Source organism: Schistocerca cancellata, chromosome 3 (genome assembly GCF_023864275.1).
Source record: "Schistocerca cancellata isolate TAMUIC-IGC-003103 chromosome 3, iqSchCanc2.1, whole genome shotgun sequence".
Taxonomy (NCBI): Eukaryota; Metazoa; Arthropoda; class Insecta; order Orthoptera; family Acrididae; genus Schistocerca; species Schistocerca cancellata.
The window spans coordinates 635,183,568-635,206,224 of record NC_064628.1 but is presented as its reverse complement, the minus strand read 5'-3'; the positions used below and the strand labels follow the sequence as shown (position 1 = coordinate 635,206,224).

General features: G+C 40.3%; 1 protein-coding gene across 1 annotated transcript in view; it reads left to right on the top strand.

Annotated features, from left to right (window-relative positions):
• The first annotated feature begins 1,298 nt into the window (after positions 1-1,298).
• The window catches only part of LOC126176477 (fatty acid synthase-like), a 41,914-nt gene continuing 20,555 nt past the window's right edge, over positions 1,299-22,657 (top strand). Inside the window, exons 1-4 of the mRNA XM_049923631.1 lie at positions 1,299-1,421; positions 2,106-2,407; positions 14,651-14,795; positions 14,876-14,992. Coding sequence (XP_049779588.1) covers positions 1,299-1,421; positions 2,106-2,407; positions 14,651-14,795; positions 14,876-14,992 — 687 coding nt within the window. The remainder of the gene's footprint in view (positions 1,422-2,105; positions 2,408-14,650; positions 14,796-14,875; positions 14,993-22,657) is intronic.

Genomic DNA, 22,657 nt, shown 5'->3' with positions numbered 1-22,657 from the left:
ATTTTGGATTTCAATGTCAGAGTTCTGAAGAATATTCTTATGGTCAAGATGCCAGCATTTACTTTCTGCTTGACATTCTGAATGAAGAGAACTTTTCATCTAGCTTCAAAACTAAGAAATAAAGAACCCAAAATTTAAATAAACTATACACAAAATTAATTCTTACTTATCGATTTTTTTTGGGTCATAGGTAAAGAATTGCACAAATCTTTTCATAGATACTTCACTCTTTCCAACTAGTACATAATACAATTTCTTCAAAGCGAAGTCCACTGCAAAATTTAGAGATAAATTAGAAACTGACAAACTTTAGAGATTATACACTCCTTGATACAATCATCCAAGTTATTGTAAGACTACTGTCATATTCACCAGAGGGCATAGTTTCATCATATTCCAATTCCATAAAGCACGCCTTAATTAAACACGAGATATTTTTGGAGAATGTGCCATTCATTAAAGAACAAAGTTATGAATTCTCATTACTAAACTTCCAGACAATCAGAAATTAATTTGAGGGGGATGCATTCTTGGCTGACAACCACATGACATAAAAGAATGGAACTGAACTATTTCCATCTGGGCCATGCCTTTATGAACATTGAAACTATACAGCCACTTGTATTCTTGCATCTAACGAATTCCTTACACTATAACAGCAGGCTGAGATCAGATGACATGTTTGTTTTCATTTAAAAGTAGGCAATTTTTTTTTAAGTTCTTTATATTATGTGGAAGTTTGTTATAAAATATACATCTGGCTATTTCATGATCTCCATAACTTAATTGAAATCTATTTATATACATGTGCTTTAATTATGTATATTTTTATTCAGAAAACATATATTGTGAGTGATCAAGTGAGTAACACTTTGCCAACAGAACCTTGCAGCCCACTTATGACTGAAAGAATCACGATTATATTTGGAATGTGTTCATAGAGGAAAGTGGAAACTTCCTGACATACTCCTATAAAAATTTTGAAATGGCGTATCTCAGTTTGCACCAGACATTCCCTCCCTGTCTCATTAAACTACATGCTAGTAATGCGTCTCATTAAGTTACACACTAGTAATGTATCAGAGATGATTTTCAGCATGTGTCCCATGCATTTTATGTACTGCAAAAATTGATAATTATTTTTTTCTTATTGTTGCGCGTTACAATAACTGATGCAACTTTATTTAACAGGAATTTCTGAAGAGCAAGCAAAAGATATCATCCCTCCCTGTGTTGATATTGCATGCTACAATAGCTCTAGTCATATTGCATTATCAGGCCCAAGCTCAGAAATTGCAATGTTGAAGAAGCAGCTCAGCAGACAGGATGTGATTGTGAAAGAGATTGAAGCAGGTGGAATTGCATTTCATAGCAGATACATAAAGTCTGCTGAGAATATACTCTTGCAGAATATGAGAAAGGTAAGAGGCTACAACAATTACTTGATTCACCAACCAAAGAAATAAATCTGTATTGTGTTCTTATGAATTTTACACAGATAGTCTCATCTAATACATATGATTATTTTCATTCACCAACAGAAAATATCTGACCACAAGTCCTCTGCTACTAAATATTTCAGTTTTGTCTGCAGTGGTGACTACTTCCTGTTGTTTGAATAATTTTGTAACTTTCATTTAACATGTTATGGATCTCACTATCAAAGGTTGCCACAAGTTTTCAGAATGTGGTAAATGTGTTTGACAGTTTCTGTCACTCAGTAAAACAGTTTTTATATATTTCAGTTCCAGATTAAAAATAAATTGTTCTGAATGTTATGAATTAAACTTGTGTAGACTGTGTCTGCCTTGCACTGTTTATACATGAAGATGAGTCCATGATTTCTTTTATATATTCAAAATTCTGTCATGTCACTACCGTTTGATCCAGAATACAATATCACTTCTAGTGACATCTGTTTTCATTGAAGTAGACTGAAATGACTATTTGTAGAGATAAGTCTTATTTATTAATAGAGTCAAATAAAGTGTAGACTTGGATGTTCTTCTGTCAACTAATTTTGTTATGTAAGATCACTGACATCTTTAACATATTCTAGCATATTTTTAGTAATTCAATGTTATAATTGTCTTTCATCTGAACAGGTGATACCCAAACCAAGAAAATGTTCAGAGAAATGGATTTGTTCCAGTGTACCTAAGAATGAATGGGATTCTAAATCTGTTAAAGAATGTTCTGCGGAATACCTAACACATAACATGATGTCACCAGTATTATTTGCAGATGCACTGTCTATGGTACCACACAATGCATTTGTAATAGAAATAGCTCCACGAGGAATACTGCAAAGCGTAATGCGTGGGGGACTACCTGGGTCTGTGACAATAGCAAGTGCAATGTCACGTTATGACAACTCTTTGTTGCAGTATTCTCTTGTTCTGGGAAGGTGAGTGGTATCACATCAGCAGCCAATTTTTTTCAAGAGACTAAGCATACTGAAACACCAAATACCCACTAATAATCGAAGTTTATGTTCAAGACTTATGATTGTGTAAACTGGTGGTAAAGTTAAACAAGAAACTGTAAATGTTCAGCATAAGATCTTGAGGTAGGGAATGCGACTTTAGAAGTCATGGTCCAGTAAGTCTACTGATAATTCATTTGATTTCATTCATGTATTAGTTACTTCACTGAAACCACTTTCTTTTTAATATGTGTTATTGCATTACAGTATGTATTTCTTTACAATGCATTTTAGTGTTACATAATTAAATTTGCCCCTAGACATTCATTATGAACAATAGTGCAAACCCTCCATCACTGTGGTGCATGAAGAAGTAGCCAAGGGAGCACCTGGAATATAACCTTTACCAAGGACATCGGGTTTTCTTCATTCATAAGTCGATAATATGTTTAATGCCTGATGGTCATCGTAGATTAGTTAGGAGGTGATAAGTTACTGGTGTGCATTGCAGGTATGCAGTTGTCTCTTCTTTTGGGCTGTTATAGTCATCAGGATCTTCTAATATATTGCTCAGCCTTAAAGTCCACATTTCAGCAATGGGTCTGTCTTTCAAGGCGTCCATGCACCAGCATACTGCACCCTCTGTGTAAACAGCTCTCTCTAGGTGGCTGGAGTTAACAGAATGAGATAGCCTATAGTACCTGCTGACACATATTAATTTGAGCTTTCTTGGGACCAGTAAGTTGTCACAAGCCCACTCATCACATACTGGGTATCTCAGAACGGTCATCACATAGGGTGGCATAGGTTTGAGCAGCAATATCTCAACCACATTGTGGACAGCAAGACAAGGTGGATCCAAACATGGTAGAATACATAGGATGGGACAGTACTGTATTGAATTTTACACAGCTGTAGGTTTTCACTTCAACAGTATACAGAGAGGTTCATTTTCAGACAGACAGCTGTTTTTAGGTACCATTTTGTTTTGTTTTCATTTTAGAGTAAAGTTATCCTATTAGTTTCACAATGTGCCTTTACTTTTGTTATTTTTTTTTAGAGTAAAGTTAGTTTTTTTAGTTTCTTAATGCTTGCTCTTTCATTTCCTGCACCTCATGAATTTCAGTTCACGTATGTTTCCATTATTGCTGGGGAGTAGCTTCTAACTCTGAAAGATAGACTAGTTTATTTATACTTTTATATGTGTCTACTAGTAGTGGAATTCTAATTATTACTCAAAGCAGATGAACAGAAAATGTAAGTTATTGTTGGTGTACTGTACAAATGTTGCATGTAGTGACTGCTTGGCACTTAAGGACCACAATGTTTGAATCTGTCTCAGAGACACAAATTTGATATAAAGTAGTGAGGTGGCACAATGGTTAAGGCTCAGATTTAGGTAGATCTGTGTCCAAATCCTTTGTGGCGATCCAGATTTAAGTGTCCTGTTGTTTCCCTGAATTGACTGAAGTGAATGCTCCTTTAATTAGAACATGCTGATTTCCTTTCCCATACTTGCCCCATTTGAGCTTGTGTTCCTTTTCTAAAGACCAAACTGCCAATAAAACATTATTTAATGCTTCTCCTCATCCTTTTATTCCTTTTTTTTTTGTAGTCTTCCTTCTCCTTCTCTTTCTTCTTGCTGTTCAGAATTGTTCAGGTGATCAAAACCCAGTCTAATCAGTTATGTGGCCAGCATCAGAAAGTACTAGGCAAATCAAAAATGTGTTACTTTCTACTAGATTATCAAACAGTGGAAAGTCCAGGATGGAACAATGAGAAAATGAAAAAGATAGCTCGCTACTCACCACTTAGAGGAAGCATTGTGTCGCAGACAGCCACAGTGAAAAAGACTGCTAAAATGTTTAAGCTTTTTGACGAGGTAGAAAATGCACATGCACACACACACAAACACACACACACACACACACACACACAAGTAAGCACTGTCTCCATATGCGGGGTAATGACTGCGTCTGATGTGAGTGACAAACTGTTGTGGTGGGTGTTGGGGATTGATGGGGATAAGGAGGCAGCATGGAGGGGGGCAGGGAGTGAAATAATAAGCTAGGTGCATAGAGGTGAGAGAAGATGCTGTCCTGTATGTGAGACCATGTAGGGGCTTGGTGTGGACAGGATATGGTTGCCAGGTGCGGAGTTGGAAAGGTGTGGTGGTGTTGAGTGGAGGGGTGGGGAAGAAAGAGGGAAGAGAAGGGTAACAAAGAAGGAGAAAAGAATGAAAAGTGCATTTCTGGGATAGGAAGCATATGTACTGCTGGGGTGAGAGTAGAGAAGTGGATAGATAAGTGGAGAACAGGGTCTAGCGAAGGTTGAGACAAGGGCATTACAGGAATGTAGGATATGTCATAGGGAGAGTGCCATATGTGCATTTCTGAAAAGCTGTTGTTCATAAGAAGAATCTACATGGTGCAGCAGACTGTGAAGCAATAATTAAAGGAAAGCAAACCATATTGGGTGCCATAGTCAGTGACTGGGTGACACAGGTGCCTTGGCCACAGTTTGGTAATGGCCTTTCATACGGAGAGACTGCTTCTTAGGTGTTATTCCCACATAGAAAGCTGCACACTGTCTGAAGCTTAGCCTGCAGATCATATGGCCGCTGTCATGGGTAGCCATGCCTTTGATGAAATAGGAGATGCCTGTGACTGGACTGGAGTAGGTGGAATGGTAGGATGAGTAGGACAAATCTTGTATTTCAGTCTATTGCAGGAATACAGGCCATGAGCAAGGAGTTGGAAGCAGGTGTGGAGTAGGGATGAAAAAGAATACTGCATAAGTTTGGTGGTCAGCAGAATATTGCTGTTGGTGGATGTGGAGAATAGAGGGTAGGATATTCCTCATTTCTGGGCATGATGGGCTTTAGTCAAAATCCTGGCAGAGAGCGTAATTCAGTTGCTCCTGTCCTGGGTGATGCTGAGTCACAAGAGGTATGCTCCTTTGTTGCCAGTCATTGGGTATGTGGAAAGTGGTCAGTGACAGGAGATTTAAGGCAAAGGAGATGTGTTCCTGGACAAGGTTGGCAGAGTTATTTCTGTCTGTGGAGGCCTCAGTGAGACCCTTCGCATATTTTAGGAGCAAATGCTCATCACAACAAATTTGATGACTACTGATGGCTAGACTGTGTGAAAGGGACTTCTTTGTATGGATTGGGTAGCAGCTGACAAAGTAGAGGTATTGTTGATGGTTGGTAGGTTTGATGTGGGTGGAAGGTACTGTTGTAGCCACCCTGGAGGTGCAGGTCCAGATCAAGGAATGTGGTGTGTTGGGTTGAAGAGGACCCAATGAAGCAAATGGAGGTGGGGTTAAGAATCAAGAGGTATTTTGTACAGGGTGTCCTCACTGCCGGTTCAGATCATAAAGATGTCATCAGCAAATCAGAACTGGGTGATGGGTTTGGGATTCTGAGTGTTAGTAAGGATTCCCCTAGATGGCTGATGAGCAGGCTGGCATAGGATTGTGCCATGTGGGTATCTTGCTTAATATGGATTTGTTTGTAGGGGATGCCTTCAAAGGAGAAGTAATAGTAGATGAAGATACAGGTGATCACGGTGATCAGGATGGAGGTTGTAGGTTTGGAATCTGTTGGAATTTGGGAAAGGTAGTGTTTATGGTGGCAAGACCATGGGCATTAGGGATGTTAGTCCAGAAGAAGGTGGCACTGACAGTCATGAGCAGAGTGCTGGGTGATAAAGGGACAGTAACTGTGGGGAATCAATGGAGAAAATGGCTGGTATCTTTTATATAGCAGGTTAGGTTAGTGGTAATAGGCTGAAGGTGTTGGTCCATGAGAGCAGAGATTCTCTCTTCAGGGGCACACTAACCAGTCACAATAGCATGTCCTGGTTGATTGGGTTTATGGAGTTCACAGAGCATGTAGAATGTAGGAATGCAGGGAGTGGCAGTAGTTAGGAGACATACAGAGATGATGTTGTGGGATGGATCTAAAGATAATCCTGCCCCCTCTCTTTTCCCCCTTTGTAACACACAAACTTTGACCTCACTTAATCTAGTTATATTTGCTGCCACCACTCCACAAGTACACATCCCACTATTACCATATTTGTATTTATTTTTCTGTTTGATCTCATTGTGTTTTCATGTCAATTTTAGTTCATTTTTGTCATTCACAGTAGGCTCTTCTTCCTCAGGTTTTACCTTTTTTCTCTACTTAATCCATTTCACTCCTTTTGTGATTTTCCCACACATTTTATGCATTTTTTATTGTCCATTATGGATCCTTGCTCCATCCATCTGCACCTATACAGGAATGTTTGCCCATCCACAGCTAGAACCCAGTTCCACGCACTGTTCATGCATTGTTGTCTACCTTGTGATAGCTTGTGAAATCGCCCTAGATGTCCTGACTGTCAAATTATCAATCTCTGTCTGCATCTACCCCTACCACAATGACCACTATCTGTACAAATTCTATCAGTCCAACCTAGTCCTGCAGAACCATACAAAACAGACCCAAACTTCCTTGCTATCCACCTCTCTCCATACATAAAATTCTCCTGCTCTGCAACCTCAAATTGCTATGCACAACATCACTTCAAAAAACTCCCAAACCTGTTCGCTTCCTACTTCCATGTTGGGCTATCACTGGCTACTAAATCTACTAGAGCCTCCATAAAACCTCGGACCTCATAGCTGCTAAACCTTGCCTCACAAACCTTCTACTTGTACCACACCATCCAAAAACCATCCAAAACCCCCACCCACCACCTTACGGAATCCAGAACACAAGAGACCCAAAACACAATAAGAAACCTATCAATTAAAAGCCTCAGTCTCTCAGAATAATCAGTCCTTTCCAAATGCCTTACCTCTTGCCCCACTTCCAAATTCAATCAAGCTTGACTTGTTAAAGACTTTCTCTCCTTTGCCATGTCTCTAGAATGGAAACACATTTTCCCCACCAGTCCCGCCAATCAGACTCAATCCCAAACCAATACTGAACCTATCTGACTCAGTTCACTTGTCCATCCAACTGTGGTTCATCCCTACTGCCCCCAAATCCACCCTATTGACTTCCCAGAATTTCCTAACCTCAAACCCTGCCCCACAAACATTCCCCAACCCTGTCCAGAAACAGATCTCCCATGCCTTGTCTCTCTAGTCATCTCCTACCTCCCACATACTCATTGTCTGACCACAGAGGAGCATGTCTCTCATGATCCAGTACCATCCAGGAGTGCCCTGTAATGAGGAATGCCCTCCCCACTATCCTCCACATTCCTCCCACAGTAGTATTCTGCTGTCCACTGAATCTACACTCCTGAAAATTGAAATAAGAACACCGTGAATTCATTGTCCCAGGAAGGGGAAACTTTATTGACACATTCCTGGGGTCAGATACATCACATGATCACACTGACAGAGCCACAGGCACATAGACACAGGCAACAGAGCATGCACAATGTCGGCACTAGTACAGTGTATATCCACCTTTCGCAGCAATGCAGGCTGCTATTCTCCCGTGGAGACGATCGTAGAGATGCTGTATGTAGTCCTGAGGAATGGCTTGCCATGCCATTTCCACCTGGCGCCTCAGTTGGACCAGCGTTCGTGCTGGACATGCAGACCGCGTGAGACGACGCTTCATCCAGTCCCAAACATGCTCAATGGGGGACAGATCCGGAGATCTTGCTGGCCAGGGTAGTTGACTTACACCTTCTAGAGCACGTTGGGTGGCACGGGATACATACGGACGTGCATTGTCCTGTTGGAACAGCAAGTTCCCTTGCCGGTCTAGGAATGGTAGAACGATGGGTTCGATGACGGTTTGGATGTACCGTGCACTATTCAGTGTCCCCTCGACGATCACCAGTGGTGTACGGCCAGTGTAGGAGATCGCTCCCCACACCATGATGCCGGGTGTTGGCCCTGTGTGCCTCGGTCGTATGCAGTCCTGATTGTGGCGCTCACCTGCACGGCGCCAAACACGCATACGACCATCATTGGCACCAAGGCAGAAGCGACTCTCATCGCTGAAGACGACACGTCTCCATTCGTCCCTCCATTCATGTCTGTCGCGACACCACTGGAGGCGGGCTGCACGATGTTGGGGCGTGAGCGGAAGACGGCCTAACGGTGTGCGGGACTGTAGCCCAGCTTCATGGAGATGGTTGCGAATGGTCCTCGCCGATACCCCAGGAGCAACAGTGTCCCTAATTTGCTGGGAAGTGGCGGTGCGGTCCCCTACGGCACTGCGTAGGATCCTACGGGCTGGGCGTGCATCCGTGCGTCGCTGCGGTTCGGTCCCAGGTCGACGGGCACGTGCACCTTCCGCCGACCACTGGCGACAACATCGATGTACTGTGGAGACCTCACACCCCACGTGTTGAGCAATTCGGCGGTACGTCCACCTGGCCTCCCGCATGCTCACTATACGCCCTCGCTCAAAGTCCGTCAACTGCACATACGGTTCACGTCCATGCTGTCGCGGCATGCTACCAGTGTTAAAGACTGCGATGGAGCTCCGTATGCCACGGCAAACTGGCTGACACTGACGGTGGCGGTGCACATATGCTGCACAGCTAGCGCCATTCGACGGCCAACACCACGGTTCCTGGTGTGTCCGCTGTGCCGTGCGTGTGATCATTGCTTGTACAGCCCTCTCGCAGTGTCCGGAGCAAGTATGGTGGGTCTGACACATCGGTGTCAATGTGTTCTTTTTTCCATATCCAGGAGTGTACTTGTCCGTCCATACTCCACACTCGCTCCCAACCTCTTGTGTCATGGCTCATATCCCTGCAACAGATGTATGTAGATGCAAGATGTGCTTTATACATCCTCCCACTACCACCTACAGTCCTGTCACAGCCATCTCCTATCTCATCGAAGAAACAGCTATCTGTGAAAGCAGCCAGTGTGCTGCTTTCTATGTGAGCATGACAACTAAAAAGCAGTCTGTCTATATGAAAGACAACTGCCACTGTGGCCAAGGGACAATTGGATCACCAAGTTGCTGAATATACTGCCCAACATGACTGCTTCATAGTCTGTACCACATGGATTCTTCATATCAACTTCAGTTTTTCTGAATAACACAGGTGGGAACTCTCCCTACAATATACACTTCATTTCTGTAACACCTCATCCCCCCCACCCCTCCTTCCCCTCCAACACCAGACTTCGTTAATCACTGCTCTCTCCACCTACCTGTTCCCTCCCTGCTCTCACTCTAACCTACACAAGCTTTCTGTGTCAGCAGTGCACCTACTGTTCTTTGCCCTTTTCCCATTTCCCTCGCACTGTCCCCACCCCCCAACACATCCTCCAGATACCATACCTGGCAGGACAGCATTTTCCCCTGCACCTACCCTTGTTGCTCACGTCAGATTTATGGGTCGCTTAGAGGAAGCGAAGCCTTCTTGGTTACCCAAGCCTGCCAACCCAGAGTTTGGTACAGATTTATTGATGACATCTTCATGATCTGGACTCACAGTGAAGAACAGCTCGAGAATTTCATCTCCAACCTCAACTCCTTTGGTTCCATCAGATTCACATGGTCCTACTCCAAATCTCATGCCACTTTCCTCAACATTGACATCCATCTGTCCAATGGCCAGCTTCACACATCCGTCCACATCAAACCCACCAACAAGCAGCAGTACCTTCATTTTGACAGCTGCCACCCATTCCATATCAAATGGTCGCTTCCCTGCAGCTTAGGTCTTCGTGGAAAATGAATCTGCTCCAATCCTGAATCCCTGAACCATTACACTAATAACCTGAAAACAGCTTTTGCATCCCGCAACTACCCTCCCGACCTGGTACAGAAGCAAATAGCTAGAGCCACTTCCTCATCCCCTCAAACCCAGAACTTCCTACAGAAGAACCCCAAAAGTGCCCCACTTGTGACAGGATACTTTCCGGGATTGGATCAGACTCTGAATGTGGCTCTCCAGCAGGGACACGACTTCCTCAAATCCTGCCCCAAAATGAGATTCATCATTCATGAAATCCTCCCCATCCCAGCACGAGTGTCTTTCTGCCATCCACCTAACCCCGCCCCCGGTGTAAGACCTGTCCCATGCACCCTCCCACCACCACCTACTCCATTCCTGTAACCCGGAAGGTGTACACGATCAAAGGCAGAGCCACGTGTGAAAGCACCCACGTGATTTACCAACTGACATGCATGCACTGTGAAGCCTTCTATGTGGGAATGACCAGCAACAAACTGTCCATTCACATGAACGGACACAGGCAGACAGTGTTTGTTGGTAATGAGGATCACCCTGTGGCTAAACATGCCTAGGTGCATGGCTAGCACATCTTGGCACAGTGTTACACTGTCCAGGTTATCTGAATACTTCCCACTGACACCAACCTATCAGAACTCTGGAGATGGAAACTTGCCATTCATTATATTCTCTCTTCCCGTTACCCACCAGGCCTCAACCTCCACTAATTTCAAGTTGCCGCCACTTGTACCTCACCTGTCATTTAACAACATCTTTGCCTCTGTACTTCCATCTCAACTGACATCTCTGCCCAACCTCTTTGAATCTACATACATCTGCCTGTGTCTGTATATGTGCAGATGGATATGTGTGTGTGTGTGCGACTGTATACCTGTCGTTTTTTCCCCCTAATGTAAGTCTTTCCACTCCCGGGATTGGAATGACTCCTTACCCTCTCCCTTAAAACCCACATCCTACCATCTTTCCTTTTCCTTCCCTCTTTCCTGATGAAGCAACCTTAGGTTGCGAAAGCTTGAAATTTGTGTGTGTGTGTTTTATTGTGTCTATCTACCAGCACTTTCTCGTTTGGTAAGTCACAGCATCTTTGTTTTTGTTATAAATTAAACTTTTCTGCCTATTATGAATGCTAAGCTCACAGATTTTGATAAGATTTTCACAAATAGATACACTGATTCATGAGGAAGGTTTATGTATATAATTTATAAATGTTTGATGGAAATTTCCTGAACCTTGGTGAGTTACAGCCGCAACCTTAGTTTTCTGTGGGTGAAGACTGCTCTCAGGAACTACCACCGTATACACTTTCATTCTCACAATGCACTGGTGCAACCATCCTACCAAAAATGAGTAGCCACCTTGGGTGCAAGGCTCATACTGGTAGCAGGTTGCAGTTATGCAGTCCACTCACTCCTTTATGTACTGCACTACACTAGCAAGAGGCATGTGCTGCTTAAATCATTTAATTTTTATATTGTTTGTACTCAGTCCTGCTCCCAGTGTCCCCATCTGACCCATAGGCATCTCTATTAAGTTTTAAATGTTCACATTTGTATTCTGGGCTACTCAGCATACCATCTCATATGTTGAGGGAGACTTTATTTGAATCATAGTTGAGAGGCCACAGTCTTTGCATGATCAATCTGTCTGGCATTCCCTCATATTGGCCCACCATTTCAGCAGTGCTACTGTTTTGCTGTTGGTCACCAGTATGCAATGTAGGTGTTACTACTGAAATAAGGCTATTTTTCTGGGAAATGGGCAATGTTTGGTTATTCAGATGCCTGTTAATGCCACTATTTTTTAACTTTCTAATCAAATGACAATCATAACATCACATGAAAACAGTCAGTGTGTATTGTCTTGAATTCAAAAGGACATAAAACAAATTTTTCTATGAAATAAAAACAGAAAAATGACCAAAATAAAGGTAACATTTACAAAAGTGGATATCTTTACACATTGCTAAAATCAAAATATACTGCTGTGTAACAGTCAATATACTGTTGCTCCACCCTGTGCATTTTAACATTCTTTTATCAACTTTGGCACACTGTCCACAAATTGGTCAAGATGTTGCTGCTCAAGTGTGTCCCACTCTTTGATGGTAGCCCTCCTGAGGTTGTCCATTGTGTAAGGAGTGTTCTGGCAGTGGAGCACTCCAAGTTTCAACCTGTCCTGAGTTTGCTTAATCAGATTCATACCAGAAGATGCCATAGGACATTCAGTTTGATTGATTACTTCCTCCTAGAAAAAGATGTTCAGGGGGTGAAAACGATGTACTTATTTACTATTGCCTTGAAAGATAAACCCATTATGCACTGTAAAATAGCTTTGAGTATCTATTTCTGATACAGCACAGCACTAAAATTACTCTCAGTAGTGATGAGAGGTGTCTAACACTTGTACATGATACCAGCCCAAAACATGACTGTCCTAGCTGTCTGGTAAACTTGTGAGACAGCGTGCTTGAGATGTTCTTTGGTACCTGGCCACATCCATGCTCCTACTTATTTATTTATTTTTTCAGAGTGATTGTGGAGGCAGTTGTATACTATTCACTCCAATGTATTGTTGACTGATTTATACAGCAACCACTGTATTGAAAATAAAAAAAGTCACAGTTGCAAAATTATTTTTATTTAAAAATAATGTATTTCACTGTGGTTAGGCATCATCAGATTATCTAGAAGGAAAAAGGAGGCTAATTAAATAACTAACCTATAAACAATATAAGGCATGGTTCTAAGCTGTACCGATAATTTAATTAAAATTGTAAGCCTCACTCACATAAAACTGCCAAAAAAAGTGCATTACACTAGGTACCAAAGCTCTTTTGTCAACCACATGCACATAAAAACATCTGTATGAACATCCACTTGTCAGAATAACTAAAAGGAACTGTGGGAACTTAGATGGAAAAATTTCGGAAATCAACCCACAGCCACAATGGATTGCTTAGTATTGGCAGCTGATGGCCACTAACGTTTAAGTGCGGTGTTTAATGAGCCCTTTTCTATTCAGTAAATGCTCTTGCGCTCTAGTCTTAAACATCCTATCCGTTTGTCCTATATATGAAGAATCACATTCACTGCATTTGATCTTGTACCACTTGAGCCAGCAAATTTATTTTTATACAGCTGGTCATTGTGGATACAGCACTTCTGTAGGCTGTTGGCCAAAGCAAAAATAACTTCCGCACCCTGTTTCTTAAAAAGTTTGGCCAACTTGTATGAAAGATTTCCTACGAAGGGGATTCTCATGAAATTAGGATTTGTAGCCAATGAAGCAAGTGAAATGGCGTACCTATTTTGCGAAGTCTTTTTTTGTGTAGACTGTCACTGTCTAATCTTATTTAATCCTGCTTATCAAGTGTAGGTTAATCAGTTTCATGATAACCTTGTGTGTAACTTAAGATACTAGCACCATCTGTTGTGCTTTTGTTATATTAGAGCGGCTGTATGTGGCCATCTGCCATTTAGTAATTCTAGTGCCACTGCTGGTTAGACTGTCCAGCTCTTTGGCATCCAGGCCAATATGATGTATGCGTGGGTTTATGCTATGATTTACTTGCCACTATAACAGTTCAGAGGTATTTGTAATTCTTCATTGGTTTCCCCTACCAGTTTTTCAGTCATTTCCTTTGTGGCTGTGGTTTGATTTCTGATTTTTTTCTGTGAAGTTCCAACAGTTTCTTTTTGTTATTCCGACAGCTGAATTTTCATTTAGATTGTTTTATGTGTATGTGAATGACACAGAGCTTTGGTAGCCAGTGAAATTAACTTTATTTGACAGTTTTACGTGAGTGTTGTTTACTATTTTAAGTAAATGATTGGTGCAGCTTGGAACCAAGCCTTATAACGTTTATAGGGTAGTTATTTAATTAGCCTAGGTTTTACTTTTAGATAATCTGATGATGGCTAATCATGTCAAAATGCATTATTTTTAATAAGCTGTATGTATACTGTCTAGCTTGACACTGCCTTCACAGTTGTCTCCAAAAAGGCATCACACAATTCTGTTACTTTCTCCTTAGTGTATCTATACTATAATTTTCAGGTAGCAGTTATTAACTGGTTTTGATGATTGTGGACAGCCATAGGCAGCTTTCCATGCTGACAACCCATCTTACCATAAAATGACAATGCATTTATGGTCTAAATTTGAAATGATTCTTTAAGATATGTTGACAGACTATTTACAGTTGGAGACTCTCTACTGAACTGCATTTTTAATTCATGCTAACTTCACCTACAGTACAGGGTGGCTTAATGTAGTAATTCCCTGTGGTCAGAAGAGCATGGTGAAGAAGTTTCTGATCAAAATTACAAGTCCAGATAGTGGTGCACAATCTTTTTTGAGCTATTTATTATTTCATCAAATCACAAAACAAGTTTCAGTAACTGCTTAGACTACTGGAAGCACTTTTTATTTTATCTACACTTCCCAAAACAACAATACAACTTGCTTTACAATTTTATGAAATCTATTCCAGATTGTATTTGTCTGGATCACAAATATGTCTTACAAAACTCTACCCTCACATTGGATACCCAGTCCCTGCTGGAACACCACATATTTCACCTCTAACAATATGGAACCATGATCAAGAGTGGTTTGTACCAATTTTCTCTGACAAGGTAAGATTGTAACACAAAAAAACCATAATTAAAAACTGAAGTGCAATTCATGCATTTGACATATCTTTATGTTCCTGTAGGATTTTCTAAATAAACAGTGCGACAAGTATGAGATTGATCTGAACAAGCATGAAGATGAGTGGTACAAGGGTCATACAATTGATGGAAGAATATTATTCCCAGCAACAGGATATCTGGTAATATACTCATAAAAATTAAAGGACATTTAAGAGAACGAGTAGTGTATGCCTTGCCCATATCACTGTTATAATTTTTCTGTTTTCTTTCCTATCACCTTGGTGCAAGGGAACTAATTTCATTTCATATTTCATTATTAATAACACTGGTTTATTCAGATTTACTAGCATTACAATTTCATTTTTAAGTTTCTTCTTTACATGGTGTTGGTTTTCTCTCTTCATCTCTGTCATTTGCATTTTAACATTAGTTATTTCATGATAATAGATGTTCTGTAGCTATTCAGTAACGTTTCTGGTTTTTCTTTTTTGGCATATTGTTATCTATGTTTTCTCTGTGTGCTTAACTTAAAACATATAGTGATGAAATACTGTTTCCATTTGTATAGCATGTTTTCTCGTAATTGAAAATGGCCCACCTCTCTGTGTTGTCAGACAAAGAGTTATATGTATAAAAGCATATTATTGTTTTTTATTCCCTTTTTATTTTGATAATGCCTTCAAGACTTCAATTATTTTCCAATAATCATGTTTTAAGTGAGCATCTGACTCAGTTCAGTTCCTTCAGCATTAATATGTAATTCTATTTTAATCAGAGGTCAACTAAATGTTCAAAGCATAGTACCACAATTAAAACATTTTAATTTTTAATGAATATATATGATAATCACAGTACATTTACAGATATAAAACCCTTATTTGATCTCATTCTACAAAGTAGCTATGTACTTTCAAACCTTGTTACAAGTTTGATTGCTTTATGGGCTTAAACGATTGTATTCATGAAAAGTTCTGTCTGAAGCATGTTGTTTGTAATATAATAAAAAAAACATCATGTGTATCAGATCAACATCTTCTGGACATGATAGCATGACAATCCAAATGATTAAGCTTATTGTTGACCCACTACTGCCCACTATAAAAGATGTCTTCAACCACTACCTAGAAAAGACATTGCCACAGCATCTACTGATTATCAACCTATTTGCATTCTTTCTGTGTTATCTAAATCCTTAGAATACATAGCTAACAAATTACCTAACTATAAACAGCCTAATAGACAAATACCAGGCAGGTTTTCATAAACATCACAGCACCTCTGCATTAATAAAAGTATCAGATGACCTGAAGCTTGCCATGGATGTACAAGAGACAACTATCATGTGCTTCTTAGACTGTCAGCTTTGACATTTTGCTTGCCAAACTTAGCAGCCTACATTTTTCACCTAGTGCATTGCAATGGTTCCATTCATACCTGACATATCGACAGTAATGTGCCATGTCTCGCACCACAAAGTCACAATTGAAGCAGGCAGTATCAGGCAACCTTCAGGATTTGGTGTTAAGTACTACACTCTTTTTATTGTATGTAAATGATGTGTCATCAGTTTTGTCCTACAGCAAATACTACATGTATGCTGGTGCCTCCATTTGTATCTAAGTGCAAAACAAATAAACCAGAAGACAGTTTTTGAGTATCCCAATACCAACCTGTGTGGATGTGGGGTTAAAACTCAACTCACCCAAAACCCAAGTAGTAGTGGTTGGTCATTTTAGGTTCATTACCACAAAATATTGGGAAATCTTACCATCTTTTAACCCCAAATAGGACAAATACCAACTTCTCTCCTTCAGCAAAGAGCCTAATAGCATAATAGGTGAAAATCTAAGTTGGACCGAGCACATAACTGTAATGTGCAAGAAGGCATCAGCATCTCTTCCAGTTATTCCCTCTTGACCTGAAAAATAAATTTGGACAAACACCTGGACTTCCAGATATTGATTACAGCAATGTTAACCTGCAGGGCCTTTCTTAGGAAAGCTCATGGTGCATGGAACTGATTGTGAATGCTGTGCTCATTATATCTGAGATATTTAACTTTTTGATCTTATATGACCATCACATGCACAGCTATCCTGGCTGCGTACAGACTAACACAGAGATTTCCATACCTTCTGCCTTCTCTACTGTCTTATCAACCAACATTGACCCTCGTATCCCTCCTCAACCTTAACACTTTTGTCTGAACAACATGTCATGAACACCTGTTCCCATCAGAGCAAAATCCTTTTTGTTCCACACCATTGTTCAGCTACTTTCTTGAAGTCCTTCTCTGTAGCAGGAAACTGACTCTGAAATAACTTCATGCATTATATTACAGAAATGAGTAACACCTTTCAGCTCCAGAAGACAGTTGATGACATGTCTACTACAGCAACAATAAGGATTACCATTGTCCCTGTATGCCTTCGTAATTTCCCAGTATTCTTAGCTGGTGCAGTCAATCTCCTTAGAATTCCTCTCCCCAGAACACTCTCTTTCAGAAAACATCTATCTTGTACTTCTATAAATTCATTTTATATCTTCCACTGCCATTGTAGTTTTATCATGATTATTGTTATTGTTATTATTATTATTGTCATCATCATCATCATTATTATTGCTATTACTGGCAGCAGCTGCAGTGCAAGTTGCGCTTGTGTGTGTGTGTGTGTGTGTGTGTGTGTGTGTGTGTGTGTGTGGCTGACAAAGGCCTTAATGGCTGAAAGCTATGATTGTGTGAATCTTTTTATTGGCCTATCGTGACTCAGAATCTCCACTATATGGTGAGCACCAACTTTCCTTCTTGGGTTAGATAGAGCAGCAATCAGTCATAGAATTAAGTTGCTTTAATATGACATTTATAGTCACAACGCAGATCAGATTTCGACCTGTGTCAGGTCATTATCAATGCTAAAATAAATACAAAAGCGTATATTACAATGTGATTTACAAAAGTTATAAGTCCATCACATCGTTGTCTTTTAATGTTAACATTACATACCAGTGCGGAATTGTAGCAGTTGTTCGTGTTCAAGTGAATGCTTACACAGTTCAACCATTACTGTCGTAAAATTATATGTTGGTTTCACAGTACACATCGGTTTTGCGTATGGCACCCTCTATGAGCTGTGCCTGAAGTTTACAGTTTTGACGACATTTTTTGTACTATTTATGTTGTATAGTAACTAAGTAGTAACATGATATTATTATAAGTAAAACTATGTAAAATTACAATTCTTACTCTTTCTTATGTCTGTAATGTGCTAGATGTTTAAAATTACTGTAGCACGTAACAGTGACAGTTTACGCCTCATGGGCTAAAATTAATTATAAAACTGATATGGTTACGTAAAGTATGTTATAGGAAGTATTGCATATTTTATCGTGTTGGGACCTGTCTTAACTTAATTAGTTGTTACTTGACAAAAGGTATAACGTGAACTTTATTTACAAAATGCACTTTGTTGGCACTAGTAGTGCTTGTAAGCATCATTTCAATATGTTGCACTTAGTGGCCGAGAAATAGAAGGAAAGACGCAGCAGAGAAATCAAGTCTGGCTGCACATTTATTGTCAACTAAACATAGATTGCCAATGTTAATGTCAAATGTAAGGTTCCTACATAGAGGCGAGAAGGGTGGACTCCTCGATCTTCTTGAGGAAATGGAGATCTTTTGCCACCAAAGAAATGCTAAATGTAACCTGATCAATGATCAGGTCATAATGAAAAATGCCCATTTCTGGGAATTGTTTGAAAACTGCCTACTTGAAAGCAGTGAAAAATTTGACCCAGGGGGTCTCAAAGGTCAGTCGCAACCTCACGCCATTATGTAGCAGCCACTTGCATAAGATCTAAATGAGTACCACTTTCATAACACTATATTTACATAACTTACTGCATTAGAATAACACACAAACTCATGAGGGTAAATATTAGAAACAATTAATATGTAAAACTGTCATTTTTCAAAATAAGTGTTCAACAGATCATGCTTTATCACATTGTTCTTATTTCTCGGCCACTAAGTGCGACATATTGAAATGATGCTTACAAGTGATACTAGCACCAACAAAGTGCATTTTGTAAATAAAGTTCACGTTATATCTTTTGTCAAGTGACAACTAATTAAGTTAAGACAGGTCCCAACACGAAAAAATATGCAATACTTCCTATAACGTACTTTACGTAACCATATCAGTTTTATAATTAATTTTAGCCCATGAGGCATGAACTGTCACTGTTACATGCTGTAATAATTTTAAACATCTAGCACATTACATACATAAGAAAGAGTAAGAATTGTAATTTTACATAGTTTTACTTATAATAATATCATGTTATTACTTAGTTACTATACAACATAAATACTACAAAAAATGTCGTCAAAACTGTAAACTTCAGGCACAGCTCATAGAGGGTGCCATACGCAAAACCGATGTGTACTGTGAAACTAACATTACGACAGTAATGGTTGAACTGTGTAAGCATTCACTTGAACACGAACAACTGCTACAATTCCGCACTGGTATGTAATGTTAACATTAAAAGACAACGATGTGATGGACTTATAACTTTTGTAAATCACATTTAAATATATATCCATTATTGGTAAAATGTATATGGTAAAATGCTTTCATCACTATGAATACAAAATTCTCAAGACCTTAAATTTACTATCAGTTTATCTGTCTACATGAATTCATACCCACATTCATTTTGTTAAAAAACTAGTCCAGTTTCTACTGGTATCAAACACTTCATGTATCCCCTTGTGTAAATATCAATAGAAATTACAATCACACTAACCATGGGATAGGATTTCTCATTTCAAACCCACAGTCACAGTATCTTCTTATTGATGAATCTTCTGCCATGCAATCTAGCTCCATCTCCTGAGATTCTGCTGGGAAAACAATTCTTTCCCAAGAACCTAGATGAACTTCTGTGGCTTGAATGGCCTTTTTTTTATTTACAGTGATAAATTCCTTCCAGTCATGTTGATACCTGTGACTCTTCATCTTCTCCCGGCATATTTAAGCCAAAATATTTCATAGGTGAACTGCCAGATGTCAGTGTACAACAGTCACAATATTTTAGCAAACGACCATGTACCCATCGTCAGGTGCACTGATGAACAGTTCATCAGTGCATCTGATGATGGCAACATGAGCATTTGCTGGAATATTGTGTCCGTTGGACACTGACATCCAGCAGTTCACCCATCAATTGTTTCAACAGGTTGATGCCTATTGTGAAACTTTTCTTTGTAGGTTCTGTAAGCTTTGCAGGCATTACATCTGAATTGTGGATCATGGTTTACTGCTCTCAGATAAATGTATCTAAACAATGATTCACATACAGGAGACATAACATAATTTGTGCTAAAATTTCTACACAATCGGAGTACAATTAATCCTAACATCAATAGTCTAATATTGATACAGTCAAAAGAAGTTGTTCAGTAAACCTAACACCAAGGTACATCTCAGTTACATTATCAGTTCATTCTTCTAAAGAATAATAATCTTTCTCTCACAGAATACTGATTATGTTTTTGTCTATTAATTTTTTACAAACTTTCATCACCATACACAATGAAATCTGTTCATGAAAATTCAATTGGTGAATAAGATGTATAAAGTTATCTTTGTCTCTTGTGTTGTACCTGTGGCCAAATTGGTTTTCTCCATATAACTTTAGTCTGCCTTGCAATATGATTATAATGTCATAAATTTATAAGGGAGGGAACAGTTGAGAGTTATAGATTTGAAAGTAGTGGACAACAAAATTATTTTGGTTGTGCAGTACACATGTATTTAACAATTTTCTTCTGTAGCTTCAGTAGCCGAGATATAGTACTTGAATTTCCCTGAAAATTTTACCATGGATGACATTCAGAATAACTATAATAATGTATATTATTTGTTTGTATATCGATGACACTACCATTTATAAATATTTTAAACAATGGAAAATCCAGGATGGAATGTAATAATATTAGAGAAGGAAAGTTGCTACTCACCATGTAGAGGAGGTGCTGAGTCGTGATAGGCACAACAAAAAGATTTACCCAATTACAGCTTTCAGCCAGGCTATTGTCAGCAATAGACACACATACACACATGCACACACACACTCACGCAAATGCAACTTGCACACACATCTGCAGTCTCAGACAACTGAAACCACTCTGCGAGCAGCAGCACCAGTGCGTAATAGGAGTGTCGACTGGGTGGGGGTTAAGAGGAAGATGGGACAGGGAGGGGGAGGGATAGTATGGTGGGGGTGGTGGACAGTGAAGTGCTGCAGTTTAGATGGAGGGCAGGAGAAAAGGTGGGGGGGGGGGGGGGGAGGGAGTAAGTAGAGGAAAGGAGAGAAATAAAAACAAATTAAAAGACTGAGTGTGGCAGTGAAATAACAGCTGTGTAGTGCTGGAATGGGAACAGGAAGGGGGCTGGATGGGTGAGGACAGTGACTAACGAAGGTTAAGGCCAGGAGTGTTACGGGAATGTAGGATGCATTGCAGGGAAAGTTCCCACCTGCGCAATTCAGAAAAGCTGGTGTTGGTGGGAAGGATCCATATGGCACAGGCTGTGAAGCAGTCATTGAGATGAGGGATATCGTGTTTGGCAATTTGTTCAGCAACAGGGTGGTCCATTTGTTTTTGGCCACAGTTTGTTGGTTGACATTCATGCGGACAGACAAATTGTTGGTTGTCATGCCTACATAGAATGCAGCATAGTGGTTGCAGCTTAGCTTGTAAATCACATGACTGGTTTCATAGGTAGCGCTGCCTTTGATGGGAAAGGTGATGTTAGTGACTGAACTGGAGTAGGTGGTGGTAGGAGGATGTATGGGACAGGTCTTGCATCTAGTTCTATTACAGGGATATGAGCCATGAGGTAAGGGATTGGGAGCAGGAGTTGTGTAAGGATGGACGAGTATATTGTGTTGGTTTGGTGGATGGCAGAATACCACTGTAGGAGGAGTGGGAAGGATAGTGGGCAGGACATTTCTCATTTCAGGGCATGACAAGAGGTAATCGAAACCCCAGCGGAGAATGTAATTCAGTTGCTCCAGTCTCAGATGGTACTGAGTTACAAGGGGAATGCTCCTCTGTGGTTGGACTGTGGGACTTTGAGCAGTGGTGGGAGACTGAAAGATAAGACATGGGAGATTTGTTTTTGAACAACGATGGGAGGATTATTATGGTCAGTGAAGGCTTCAGTGAGAGTCTTGGTATATTTTGAGAGGGACTGTTCATCACTGCAGATGTGATGACCATGGCTGGCTAGGCTGTATGGAAGGGCTTCTTGGTATGGAATGGGTGGTAGCTGTCAAAGTGGAGGTATTGCATGTGGTTAGTAGGTTTGATATGGACAGAGGTATTGATGTAGCCATCTCTGAGATGGAGGTCAACATCTAGGAAGGTGGCTTGTTGGGTTGAGTAGGACCAGATGAAGCAAATGGGGGAGAATATTTGAGTGCAGGCTTTCATCTATGGAGTCTTCATGGGTTGTCAGTCGAGTTGCGTTGTCGTCTTGTAGCAACGTTTCAATGGAATGTGTCTCCATCATCTTCAGGTGAAGTGTCAGGATATTGTTGTTCGTGGGCTGATATCTACATCTACATCTACATCTACATCCATACTCCGCAAGCCACCTGACGGTGTATGGCGGAGGGTACCTTGAGTACCTCTATCGGTTCTCCCTTCTATTCCAGTCTCGTATTGTTCGTGGAAAGAAGGATTGTCTGTATGCCTCTGTGTGGGCTCTAATCTCTCTGATTTTATCCTCATGGTCTCTTCGCGAGATATACGTAGGAGGGAGCAATATACTGCT